Source organism: Pituophis catenifer, unplaced genomic scaffold (genome assembly GCF_029215685.1).
Source record: "Pituophis catenifer annectens isolate HBS135680 unplaced genomic scaffold, rPitCat1.0.hap2 SCAF_2, whole genome shotgun sequence".
Lineage (NCBI taxonomy): Eukaryota > Metazoa > Chordata > Lepidosauria > Squamata > Colubridae > Pituophis > Pituophis catenifer.
The window spans coordinates 165,926,165-165,939,894 of record NW_027256882.1 but is presented as its reverse complement, the minus strand read 5'-3'; the positions used below and the strand labels follow the sequence as shown (position 1 = coordinate 165,939,894).

At 40.3% G+C, this 13,730-nt stretch overlaps 1 protein-coding gene across 2 annotated transcripts in view; it reads left to right on the top strand.

The window, feature by feature from the left end:
• Nucleotides 1-13,730, top strand: part of PIP4K2C (phosphatidylinositol-5-phosphate 4-kinase type 2 gamma) — a 35,800-nt gene that overhangs the window by 11,642 nt on the left and 10,428 nt on the right. For both annotated transcript variants that reach the window (XM_070937981.1, XM_070937982.1), the window contains exons 4-7: nt 335-478; nt 1,951-2,097; nt 7,983-8,021; nt 9,604-9,717. In XM_070937981.1, the coding sequence (XP_070794082.1) occupies nt 335-478; nt 1,951-2,097; nt 7,983-8,021; nt 9,604-9,717 (444 nt within the window). The remainder of the gene's footprint in view (nt 1-334; nt 479-1,950; nt 2,098-7,982; nt 8,022-9,603; nt 9,718-13,730) is intronic.

Below are 13,730 nucleotides of genomic sequence, written 5' to 3'. Positions count from 1 at the left end.
TTAACCAGGAAACAGATGTGTTGTTTTCAGTGTACCTGCCTTGTTTCATAGTTCTTAGTCAAGCTTCTAACGTTATAGAGTGAATCAAGCTGGGTGACAGCTGTCAAAGATCCTTCATATGGTGCCCCACTGGGATCTGCTCTAAAAAGTGTCCCCACTTGAAGGTGGCTGATCAAAGGAGCATTGTCAAAAGAAGTGGAAGACTTCAGGAGGGTTCTGAGACCTTGCTTAGGTGAAGCATCTTCTACCTGATCTGCACATGGAAGATCCCTTCAGCAGTTTCCATAGTTCTCTTGTAAATTTCCTTGCTTTGTTCATTCATTCTTTTTTACAGGTCTCCCTGACACGTAGCCCACCAACCTATGAGACTGAGGGTGGGGGTCGCTTTCTCCTGTCCTATGACAGGACAGTGGTCATAAAAGAGATAACCAGTGAAGACGTAGCTGATGTACATAGCCTTCTATCACATTATCATCAGGTAAGACAAATTGCAGACATAATGGCTTCAGGGGGATTATAGCTAGATGAAAGTTTCTTTGACTTGAATCCAAAGATTGGTTAACTGGAAGATTGTTACAGAAGGAAAGCTTCCCTTCTGATCTTCTCTTTTTCTGCAAATATACATTGGTAAAAAAAAGGCCTCACCCTCCAAAAAAATTGCTAACAAGGGTCAGGTAGCTGTGGGGGCAACAGGGTCTAGGTAAAAAGGGTAAAATTTATCTTAAGTCCAGTCTGGCTTTACAGGGCAAACACTAAGAACAAAAACTGTGGATGATTATAATATTTATTATCATCTTCCAGGGTTTTTATTCCTGACTTCTTAGTCGGGGATTGAGATTTCCCGGTAGTCTCTGGTATTAACTAAATATAACCCTCCTGGTTATAGGAGGGGGCACTTTTTGTGTCAATTTTTTTATCGAGGCACCCTAGAATAGCAAAAAATATTTTAAAAATAAACTTAGTTTTTGAGCTCAGCAGACTCGAATGTAAATGTAGGCAACTGCAGATCTGTGCATATTTTTTTTTCTGCTGTCCATGGAACAGAAAAATACTGAAGCCTAGTCACAGTCTAAGGAATTCCTTGTTTATTCCTCAGATTTGAATAGGAACAGCCGCTTGTGTTCTAGCTTTGCTTCACACCCTGGGAGCAAGAAATGTAGTTTTCAACAGAAAGCTCTGAAGCTTGACATTTAGAAAAACAAAAAGATTAATGATATTTAGTCTACTCTCCTGAGAAACAGTGATTAAAAATGTACTATGCCCCACTAGGTGGCGCATTTCTTCTTTGTAACAAATGCCAGAGAGCTGTCTGGTCCAGTAATGTCTGATTATCCTCAAAGATGCAAATTATGCATTTCCATCTTTCATACTTGTGTTCCAAATTTGAATTTGAAATGTAGGGAATCTTTATTAGTTTATTATTTATTAATAATAATGTTTATTATTGCCTTTAATAGCACTTACAGCAGAGGTGAAATGTTCCCGGTTCGGACCAGATCACGTGATCCGGTAGCGATGGCAGCGGGTAGTTCGGAGAACCGGTAGCAAAAATCCCTCCCCCCCCATGCCCAGCTGAGCCGCGCAATCATCAGAGGCTTTTTTTAAAAAAAAAATTTTTAAGCATTTTTTCTACAACCTCTTTGGCTGAAAAAATGCTTTTAAAAGTAAAAAAAAAAAAAGCCTCTAAAAGAGGCTTTTAAAAGCATTTTTTTTTACAGCCTCTTTGGCTGACATTTCACCTCTGACTTACAGTATGTACCAAGGGGCACAAGTGTTTGGAAACTGGATTTCTGTCAGGCATTGGCTTTATTCTGAAATCCGCAACCATTTGCTTTCTGAAAGGATCTGATACCACACAGAGTATGCCTGAACCTTTGACTGCCTCCACCAGTATTAGGCTCTTTGAGAATTGGTACATTTTATAATGTTTTTGTCACTGTTTTCTTTCAGTATATTGTGAAATGTCATGGGAGTACCCTCTTGCCCCAATTCTTGGGTATGTACCGGCTCAGTGTTGACAACGAGGAGAGCTACATGCTGGTCATGAGGAACATGTTTAGTCACAGACTCACTATACACCGAAAGTATGATCTGAAGGTAATGGATGATGGAGAAAAAGTACTGTGTGAATCAAGTCTCTGTCTCTGTTTGTTCATCTCTTACATGGTGCTTACCTAAGTCATGTGAAAATGAAAGTACATTCCCTTATGGTTTTACATATCAACATAGTAAAAACCATCCAATCCTTAGCAGTTCTTAAAAGAAGCTAAATACAACCTCAGATGAACAACAACACATGACATATTGTATCATGTTCATCTTAATCATCTGTCTGGATGATTTTTACTATGTCCTGATATGTAAAACCATAGAACTCAAAAGTTGTTGTTGTTTTCACATGACGGTATGCATGCTGGTGTATATTGAAGTAGTAGTATTTATCTGTTACTTGATTTTTATCCTGCCTTTACTATTATTTACAAGTAACTCAAGGCAGCAAATATGTCTAATCCTCCTTCCTCCTCCTGTTTTCTTTATAACAACAAACCCGGTGAAATGGTTTGGGCTGAGAGAGAATGACTGGCCCAAAGTCACCAAGCTGGCTTTCATGCATAAAGTGGGACTAGAACTCACGGTCTCCTAGTTCCTAGGCCAGCACCTAACCATTAGACCAAAATGGCACTCGTTGTGTTACTTGTGGTTTAGCTCAATTACCTCTGATGCACTGTTGAAACAAAACACTCAGACAAATGGATTGACTCGTTACAGGGAGGAGGTGGGCTGTCAGGAGTTTTGGCTCATTTCTCTGACTCAGCCCATATTCACTGCCATGTTCCAAAATTTCCAGTCATAGCTGTTTGACACAATGACACATGTAGCTTTAAGGAGATGTTGATTTCCAGATCTTTCTCTCCTGGGGAAAGGGAGGAGGGAGGATGATTTGTGTGATGACAACATTAGTCAATTATAGCAACTTATGTACCTGTAACAGACTACTACAAATATGTCACAGCATTTGTAATGACATCATTGTCCTTATGTTGCTACATCACTAGTGGGTTTGGTATGGATGCCACTGTCTCCGTAACATCTCCTTCTCTCCCTTTGGGGGAACAGAAGCTGTTGAGCCAAGGGAGCAGCTTGTAATGGTAATTGATTTGGGAAACTGCACAGCCCCAAGTAGAGTTTTGGTATCCAATCTTCTTACCTTGTAATAATTAAATTTCTCAATAAGGCATCCTCTTTTGATTATTCTATAAAAAGGATAATCATCATACAGGAGTAATTAAGATAAAGGGTCATTCGAATAGCGTTTATTTTAAAAAAACGCTGCCTCAACTGGCAGTATCTTAAAATGGTTTTGTGCCACAAATTGACAAGCAAGCATGATTTCCATCTGGTGTGGGACAAGGGCACTCACAGGGTCGTTATTTAACAGTAAAGCCTCATGCTGCATATGCTTGGGTACATGGCTCTGATCGAGCTTCTGCCCACTTAACTGTGCTCAGCCCCAAACATCTGGTTTTAGCCAAAGGCTTCACAAAGCTAGCAGCCGACACTTATTTCTAACCACCTTATCCATAACAGAAAGGATAGTGCGTCTACGTGGGAGGAAGCACTATTCCCAAGTTCAATGAGGTTTTATTCCTGAGTGAGTGATGTGGGATTGCAGACTGGGATATGCTTAATTCATTCCATGAATCTTCTGCCACTGCCTGTCTGACTCCCTCATCATCCAGCCACAGTGTCTAAATTTAGATAAGCTCTTAAGGGCAAGGACTGCCTTTTGTTTATGTAGCTCTCTTCATGCATCATGGACTCCGGTGGCCTGTTCAAAGAGTAGATCACAATAGGTAGATCTGTTACAAAGACAAAATCCTTTGGGAGTCACCTGCCCTCCCCCTCCACTGTACCCAATTAGTTATTTTTAAGGTTAGAAATGAGTTCTCAGTCCTAAAGCAAGCAAAACATTCCCTCTGAGCTTTCTCTGGTCCTTTCTGTCACAGCTGAATTAGGATCTATCTGAGGAGGGATCTAGTTCTAATCTGATAGCTGCCCAGAAGATCCATTTTGTTTTCCTGATAGTCTGTTAAACATCAGTTGTTGCTGTACACGTAGACTTTGACTTACGACTGCAGTTGAGCCCAGTTGTCGTTAAATGAATCTGGCTTCCCCATTGACTTTGCTTGTCAGAAGGTCGCAAAAGGTGGTTTACATGACCTTGGGACACAGCAATGGTCATAAATATGAACCAGTTGCCAAGCATCTTGAATTTTGATCCCATGATCCTGAGGATGCTGCCAAGGTCATAACTCTGAAAAACGGTCATAAGTCACATTTTTCAGGGCCGTTGAAACTTTGAAGGGTCACTAAATGAACTGTTGTAAGTCGAGGACTACCTATACTCCCATTTCCCATCTGTGGCAGCTTTCCTGGGGGGGGGCTAGTCCTGCAGAGTCACGGCTGGAGTGGGATTTTGGCTGATGAGTAAAGCGATAAAAGCATTCTCTCAGAAGCCTGTGCTTCATTTCCTGTTCCGTGTCCCAAAGCCTGCTAAGGCAGCCTAGATGGCTCTGGCTGCAAAGTTCTCCCTCCCCATCTCCTGCCTCAGGACTGCCACGCAAGGGCCCCTTTCTTTCCTTGGGGAATTCACTTAGTAGAGGAATGGTTTCAAATGCAAGGTCGCTACTTTGTGCTGAAAAGCTAAGCTGGGAAAATGAGATGGGTCACGTCCACGCCTCTCTGCCTTCAGCCTGGCTACACATCATTAAATGCTGACCTAAAGCAAGTTCTCTCATAGCAAGGTTATGTGGATAATTTACAAGCCGTGTTTGCATTTACAAGAGTTTTAGGAGGCCATTCTCTCTGGAAGGGAATGGGGTGGGGTGGGGGCCTAGAAACTGCATTGCCACAAAAGGGCTATAGCTCAAAATGCAGCCGGAGAATTGCTTGTTAGTACACGTTTTATACAAGGATGCAGATTAAGTAATTGGCAGAGGCTGTTAATATATTTCTTGACGATAAAATATTGCTGCGATTATGCTTAACGTGCTGCTTAACCTGAAATTAATGCAAGTCCCAAAAGTCAAGTCAGCCTGAGAAGGATGAAAGAGCAGAAATGATATGGCAGTGTGAGTGAACTGAATGTGAGAGATTTGGGCTGCTTTTCATGTATGCGTTTTTAATACTTGACCTATTCCTCCATCAAAATTATCTCTGGAGTCTACCAGGGATGGAGTGTTTTTCTTTTTCTTTTGAATGAAATGTGGGTCTCTAATAAAAGTCGAACTATCTCAAGTGATACCTTTCCTCGCTTTGGATGCTCATGCTGCTAATATGTTTATAACTCTTCAGAAGGTTAGCCTATCTCCCCAGGAAGCTTTGGAGCAGGGAGCTAGATTTAATTTGTTGGGTCGTTTCTCTATCTGATGCCAAGGGGTATTGCAATTACTTTGCAGAGTATAGAAGCAATATAGTATCGCCCCTGCTCAGAATGTTACATAAAAAAGTAATAAGGCAAATAGAAAGGCAGGGCAAATTAGCATTGTAAAAAGGAGAGACTGTGGGTGGGTACAGCAAAGGCCCCGAAGGTGTAGAAATTAACAAAGGCATTAGTGACAAGGACACCAAGGGGGTGTATCTTGACAGAAGGTTGGGGTGGGGAGGAAAGCAAGCAAGAGCAGATGGTCTAGGGGCTTCTCAGTTGGTGTTGATAAGATTATTCCACGTTCTGAGACATCTCAAGTATGTTCTATCGAGAGGGGTTTGTGTGTGTGTGTGTGTGTGTGTGTGTGTGTTTTAGAGAAGGCACCAAGTTTGGTGTAAATCCAGTTTTTTTTTTTTTTTAATTTGATTTATATGCCGCCCTTCTCCGGAGACTCAGGGCGGCTTACAATGCGTTAAGCAATAGCCTTCATACTTTTGTATATTTATACAAAGTCAGCTTATAGCCCCCACAAACTGGGTCCTCAATTTACCGACCTTAGAAAGGATGGAAGGCTGAGTCACCCTTGAGCCTGGTGAGATTCGAACTTACAGTAATTGCAGACAGCTGGTGTTAATCACAATATCAGTCTGCTGAGCCACCAGGCTCATAGTGGTACAACAATAGTATGTTGAATTTCTGACAAGGCAGCTTCCTTTTTGACTGCTGAAGTCTTTTTTAAAAAATAATAATTAAAAAAAAAACCCATCCACCAAGGTTTTAGAACTCAGTGGGTGAGATGCAGGTTCATATGCTGGCTTCATTAAGAGCCTCTGGATAGCTTTAATTAAGTCATGTTTTCCCAGTTTCTTCTCTCCCTTCTATTAAGTAAAAAATAATAATAAATGCCTGCCACATATGTTCCAAATGAATAAAGGATGTGATTAATTTGTATCGTGAAAGTGTTACACTGTGTACCATTGTTTTTTAGGCTGCAACCCTTCCATTGCAGATCTGCTGATATACCAAAAATAAACATATACCAATGTGTTCAGGAAATGGTTGAAAACTTTTGCCAATTCAGTATTACTCTTACATTATCTGTGCTGCTAAAGACAGTTTTGCTATGAATTCATGATAGGCCTATTGTCAAAAATGGCGTTAAATTATCTCTATGTGTGCATATTTTGCTGGGTGCCAAGAAATGACTGGTCAACCGTGGAGCCTCTGTAACCATCTCATTAAATACTAGGATGTACTTGGTGACTTGAAGGAATTGCTTCAAATATTGGAGAGAGAAGGGAGGACACACACACACACACATACCCTGCAGGCAGAATATAAAATCACTATGCAAAGCACCATAAAGGTTCTTCCCCTCCTCCTTCAAACCATCCAGTCAGGAAATAACAGCCAATAGCATTGAAGCATTGGGATGAGATAAATGGAAGATATAGGTAAAAGAGGTTATAGAAAGGTGAGAGATTTCCTTACCAATTTCCTTGCCATCTAAAATGATAGTATTAATCATGAAACAATTTGTGATTTATATTTTTTAATTCGTGCCCCTTGCCCAGGGGTGAAATGCTACCAGTTCGGGGCGGTTTGCCCGAACCAGTAGTGAAAATGCTACTGGTTCGCCGGAACCGGTAGTAAAAAAAAATGCTTTAAAAAGTAAAAAAAAAAAAAGTTCTGATGATCCATGGCACAGCTGATCCTCTGAACTTTTTAAAAACTTTTTTTTAGCATTTTTTTTACTACCAGTTCGGGCAATAGGTAGTTAAAAAATGCTTTAAAAAAAGTAAAAAAAGGTTCTGACAAACAGCTGTGAAAATCAGCTGTGCCACCTGATGGTCGGAACTTTTTTTTTTTTTACTTTTTAAAGCAATTTTTTACTACCTATACCTACCTTTAATACCTTGCCTGAACCGGTATTTTTGTGTAAAGTGTGATAGTTTGTTTTTGAGCTCTCTGTGATTCTGTGAGGTTCCTGCTTGTTGCAGGGGCCATTTTGTGTGAAGTCCAGCTGCTTTTGCATTGTGTGTGTCAGTTGTGTAGCTTTTGTGTTATTTTTGTGTAAAGTATGATAGTTGGTTTTCCTGGTCACATGACCACCAAGCCATGCCCACAGAACCAGTAGGGAAAATTTTTGAATTTCACCACTGACCTTGGCATATAGTCATGCTAGCCGTATGGCCATGAAAATGTTTTTGGATAATACTTGTGCCCTCTGTTAAGAAACTTAGATAAGCACTGGCTCCTAGAGTCCGACACAACTGGACAGGGGAAACCTTTAGCTTTATCTTTTAATTAACCGTAGTTGCGATGATTTTATTTAATAAATATATGACCTGCTATGGCAGTCCTTTGGAAGGTTTAATGTAACTCTTCACCTTCCATTGAGATTTTAAAGTTTCTGATGTTATGAGCCCATTTTCCTTCCCACTTTCTAATAATTTTGAGTTTTGTTAACACTTTAATTTGAAAGATGCTCCAAAAATACATGCCTTATCTCATGTTTTCTAGACTGTAATCTTTATGTTCTTGCCTTTTTTAGGGTTCACTGATATCCCGTGAAGCCAGTGACAAAGAGAAGGTAATTGGTGATTGTAGGTGCATTTTCATGTTAACCTGATATGGGTTGATTTTACTTCATTGACACAACCCAACATGGTATTATAGCTTTTTCTGTACAAAGGTAATACAGATTATGTCTAAACGTTATTGTTTTTATTTCATAAACCACAATTAGCTGAATTCATGCCCAAAGCTAAGCCAGGAGTGAGTGGTCTCTCACTCTCTTTTTCTTGACTCCTGGAAAGCTTCTGAGAACATGGAATCAACGCTAAGCAGAAAAATGGTCCATTTCACTGGCATGGTTTTTCCTTAATTTTAAATTTTGGAGTGGCGAGGGTTGATTTAAAGATGGTAATGGTGTCATTTCCATCCTCATTCTCCTCCATTTGAGTAAATGGACTGTTTTGCCCTTGTTCCTTCTAATGGTATCAACACTGGAAGGCTTCTAGAAGCTCCAGGTCAAGAAACTGAGTAGTAGGTACCTAATCCAGAAGGAGTCACCTATATTAATAGGATTTGCACGATCTAGTACATGGCCACTTGGACAAAGTACAGAATAATGTGTATACCTCGCTACTGGGTAATGTTTAATATAACCTATAAAATCATCAAAAGTTGAAGTTAATCAAGGGAGTCTTTGCTTTTTCTTAAAGCAAAGTTGGACAACCTGCATCCCCAAACTTTTTCTGGAACTGCTGGAGCATCCTATTATGCATCTTATGTTATGCTTCATTTGAAGTTGATGTCATTTCCTACAATTTTAAACTCAGAGGCCTACAAAATCTAAAATAGATTTAGCCCCTTTATAATAAAAGAAAAAAGTAATAAAACTGTCTGCATAGTTATCTTGACCCCTGGTATTTTCGTTTCCACCTTTGTAGCTCTGAGCTATCACTCTAAGCTTAAAATGAGCTTTCTCTTTTTAAATATAAACACAAGACTACATTATAGAAAGGGAGACAGACAGACAGACTGACTGACTGACTGACTAACTAATTGACTGTACTATTTTAAGAACTTAAATGCAAAACCCTGGTATTAATGGGCACATAGAAAAATGAGATATTGGGCAGAAATGCTACTTCCTGGAAATTATTTTAAGAGCAATTTCAAAATAGGTTAAGAATGTTCCTTTTATGTTCCTTAAACTGACAATTGAAAGGTATATGCTCCCTAATTAGTTTAACTCTGCTGTTGGTGAGAATAGAGCAGATATTTTCTTCTCTTTTCTGAGAGGTGTTTAAAATATTTTTATCTCACCTTATAATTACATGGTTTGGGCTACTTGCATTGATTTGTAATTGTCATTTTTTGTCCCACCTTTCCACCAAGGAATGATCCAAAGTCAGATCATTAGTTTAAAAATTACACTGAAACCACAATAGAAAACCATGGCCTATACGTGGGAATGATGCAATCCACAAAATGAAAATCTTCTATTCTATAGTACACGTACACAAGAAACCTTAGTTTCGTTTTTAAATTATTTTGCCACTTTTTATTGCTTCCACTTCTGTCTTCCATATTTGGATTCAGCAAATTTCAGTTGAAGTTTGACTTTCTTCCTCTGCCTCATTTTCATGCACTGTCCTCTTTTCCAGGGCAAGGAACTACCAACTCTGAAGGACATTGATTTCCTAAACATGAACCAGAAAGTGTACATCAGTGAAGAGGCCAAAAAAGACTTCATGGAAAAGTTGAAGCGAGATGTAGAGGTATTGTAGCTTTCTCAGCCTGATCTAGTATAACAAGAGGGGTGGTTCTGGGTTAGTAATCTAATGGGGCAAGCTGTGGATGCTAAAGAGAGATTTTTAAAGGTAAAGTGGGCAATTTTTCATGGTTCAGTTGAGTCTGAGAAGGTGTTATTAATGGTAACCCACCAGGGGTGAAATCTACTTACCTTCCCTACCGGTTCAAAAGTGCACGGACTCTTTGGGCATGCACAAACCCTTCTGCGCATGCGCAGAGGGTAAAAAACAGATTACTTCCTGGTTAAAACCAGGAAGTAATGACAACCGGGCGGGTGGGCAGAGCCTTGCGCTGCCATCTGTACGGCACAAGGAATGATGCCACAGTGGTCCCTACATCACAGACTGAATATGAGCTTTGCTATTGTCCCCAATTCTACCTTACATTTCTGACTACTTTACTGCTTCCTTCCCTGTTTCCCATGCTTGAGCTATTGACATTGCCATCTTTCTACTGCAAGTTTCCTCAGAGGAATTTGACTGAATTTTTTGTAGTTCCTCATAATTGATAATCTGCTTCTTTAAACTAACAGGCTGCCCAGCAATATAAACAGGAAATGTCCTTAAAAGGAGATAATATTCTCAGTACAGTTATTTATAGGCAGATCCTTTTCTGACAAGTCATCAAGTCTTAGGCTTGGGAAAATTACAGGGGCAGTAAGGTCGTCCTGAGTGTGAGGATGTCATGAAAAATTTGAGAGTAATCAGCTGTTGCTTCTGAAGAACCAAAAACTGTTCCCAAGCAGGCTTGATTATCCCTGAATGTCAATCATTTGAAGAGCTTTGTGTTCTAAGGTTCCAGGTTGGCTCTGGAAGGCAATGGGGTAGGACCTTTTGACTTAAAGAGCAAAGGGCTTTCAGTAACTATTTTCAGTTTGCTCCAGGCAACCCTGAAGGTCATTGATAAAGTATATATGATGGATCTTTCTTCCTCTGGGTATTTTCCCCTATATTATTTGCAGATGGCAAAAAGCATTGGTTCCCAGGGTATTTCTAGAGTTGTACAGCATTCTTATCTCTGGAGGATTACGTAGCAGCAAATCGCTTTCCCTCCATTCTTTCATAAAAGCTAATTTGGGAATTTCTGAAGCTGCCTCCTAGCTTCTGAATTTCCTAGTCATCTAAGGTCGGATGGAGATTACATCAGCCCTGTCAAAGACGACATGTTAGAGAAGGGTGCTTCAGAGTCTACATTGCTTTGAATGACAGGATATAATCGTATTGAGAATCAGGGAAGTCAGTGTGCATAACGTTTATTGGCTGGCATTTGAGTCATCATAAAGGCACACTCTTTTCACTGAAAACATTTTTGAACTTATGTGAACGTGTAATGGCAGAAATGTATAGAAAGCGCTTTAAACAAAATGTAATGCCGAAAAGGAGAAAGGCAGTTCTAAGCATTTAACTGACCCCAGATTAATGGCAGGAAGGGTTGTTTCCATGGTAGAAGGAGAAGAAATCTAAGCTTCCCATGAGAATTAAAGTTCATAGCAACTGTTATGTACTGAGGTATTTATTCATTGTTTTCTTATCTCTAGTTTTTTGTTTTGCTTTTTTATTCTTTTCGGACTTCTGGTATGGCAGCTACAAATATTTGTACTGTATTTATAACTTTGAGGGACAAATTCTGTTGTGAAAGAATCGTGGTTCAACTCTCTGGTGGAGGTCTCAGACCCTGATTTTCTGAATTGCTGGTCAACATTTGCACCCCATTTGCCATAATGAGGTGAGAATTGAGGTTAACTTCCAGCTCTGGAAAAATTTGCTCACAGCTAGTATTTCATCAGCTATTATATTTCCTTAGGGATTGAATCTGCAGAATTTAAGCTACTTCTGCAGTGTGAGATTTTCCCTATTGGCCTTAATGACTGTTAATAGCATGTGATGGGGGGGGGGGCTGCAGATGCTCAATGTCTAACGATTAACCTCATATACATACCATGCAGCCTTTCTCCTGCATCAGCTCCGTTTCTCTCAAATGTTCCAATTCTTCTTGCTCCAAGTTCAGTTTTACTGCTGACCCAAATCAGGGGACTGGTAGGCAATGGGCTTCTTGAGTTTAAAAAAAACCTGATGCTTTGGAAGTGACAATGGAGGTCACTTGGTGTCAGCCCCTAGGAAGAAGCAGGCTGAAATCTTCTGCTGATCTTCTAAATGAAAGTCTCAGCCTCGTGAACAATACTTTGAATGTTTCCAGTGGAGTTGTAGAAGATGACCAGGCTGGAGCCAGAAGGAAGGTTCACTTCAAATGCATCATCATTCCGTTGACTCTTATCGACCACCAACTAGCTTTCACCATTAGTAGTTCAGATTCTTGTACAGAGTTTTAGCTTACAATAAATGTAAATATTTGTTGGAAGAAATATCCTTCTGGGTTCAGTTCCAAGTGGGGAAAAAGACACTGGAAACATGATTGGCTGATTGGAAAGATGTTTTTTAATGGTGGACAGGACCACATTGTTTGAGGTCCTGGGCAAAAAGCACATGGTTGAGAGAGAGAGAGAGAGAGAGAGAGAGATTTATACCCTCTGTTCGGCTTTAAATTTGAGCTTGTATTCTGATTGGTTGTCAGACTCCCATGGGGCCATGCAGGGGCAACTCTGTAGGCCAGTGTTTCCCAAACTTGACTCTTTGAAGTTGTATGAACTTCAACTCCCAGAATTCCTCAACCAGGCATACTGGTTGGGGAATTCTGGGAATTGAAGTCCATGCATCTTAAAATAGCCAAGTTTGGGAAACACTGCTGTAGGCTGTCCTGAGTCCCAAGCTTGGTTGAGCCTTGCTGGGTGATGATGTAATGAAAGGGCTTTTGGGCAATTCCTACTATGGCTGTGCCTGAAGAAGGTAGATCTTTGTTATGTAGAATAGACTGGCCCAGGCCTTAATGGCCCATTGACAAAGGGGGGGGGGGGCTGAGGTTCTGCCTCCCTTTTAGGGGAAATATTCTGCCTTTTTAATATTTCCAAAAAATCTCATTTTCCTAGAAGAGGGATGGGTGCTAACTTCCTACATATTCATTTGAACTGCCTGGACTGCCTGATTCCCCTGCGCTTGATAGGAGTTGGCCAAACAAGGATAGGTCTTGTTTCTGTATTATGTAATGCTTACTGACCGGTTCTTCACAAATAGTGAGGTTAGATTTAGGATTTTTCACTGCTTTCTGGATAGGTAGTTTCAGAAGAGATGTGCTTTAAATTTATTTATTAATTATATTTTTTATTCCGCCTTTATTACTTTATAAATAACTCAAGGTGGCAAGCATACATAAAACTCCTTCATCCTCTTATTTTCCCCACAACAACCACCCAGTGAGGTGGATTGGGCTGAGAGAGACTGACTAGCCCAAAGTCACCTGGTTGGCTTTCACGGCTCAAATGGGACTAGAATTCACCATCTCCTGGTTTCCAAACCAGCACCCTAACCACTACATTGTCCTTTAACCACCAATACTCATCAATCTCCTGAACTTGATGGTTTCAGCTCCAGATAGATTAAGACTGCAGCACTCAGAAAACTCAGTTGGCATGGCCATTAGCTGGATCCTGTGGGTGTTCTAATCATAGCACACCAAGAGAAAACCCGATTGAGAAAGCTGCACGTAACGATCTCTTGGTATCCCCTCTACCATATAATATTAGGAGCAATTTTATTGTATGATGTCTTGTTTGTTTAATAGCTTGGCTTTCACTCCCAGAAGCCCTCAGTAATACATTTGGAACTTTTCTCTCCCTTCTTTGCTACCCACTCAAATGCTTCTGTGAGATATTAGTGACTGGTTCACAAACCCTAGTGAGCTTTATGGCTACATGGGGATTTGAACCTGGGTCTTTTCTGGCCCTAGTTCCGTACTCTTAAACACAACTCCACACTTGCTTTTAATCTGGCAGCCTTGTTATAAAAATGACTGATGTAATGTAACATGGAATTCTTGGGAGAGTTGAAAATATGCTTTTAGTGATAAGCTCCCCCCCCCACCCCCA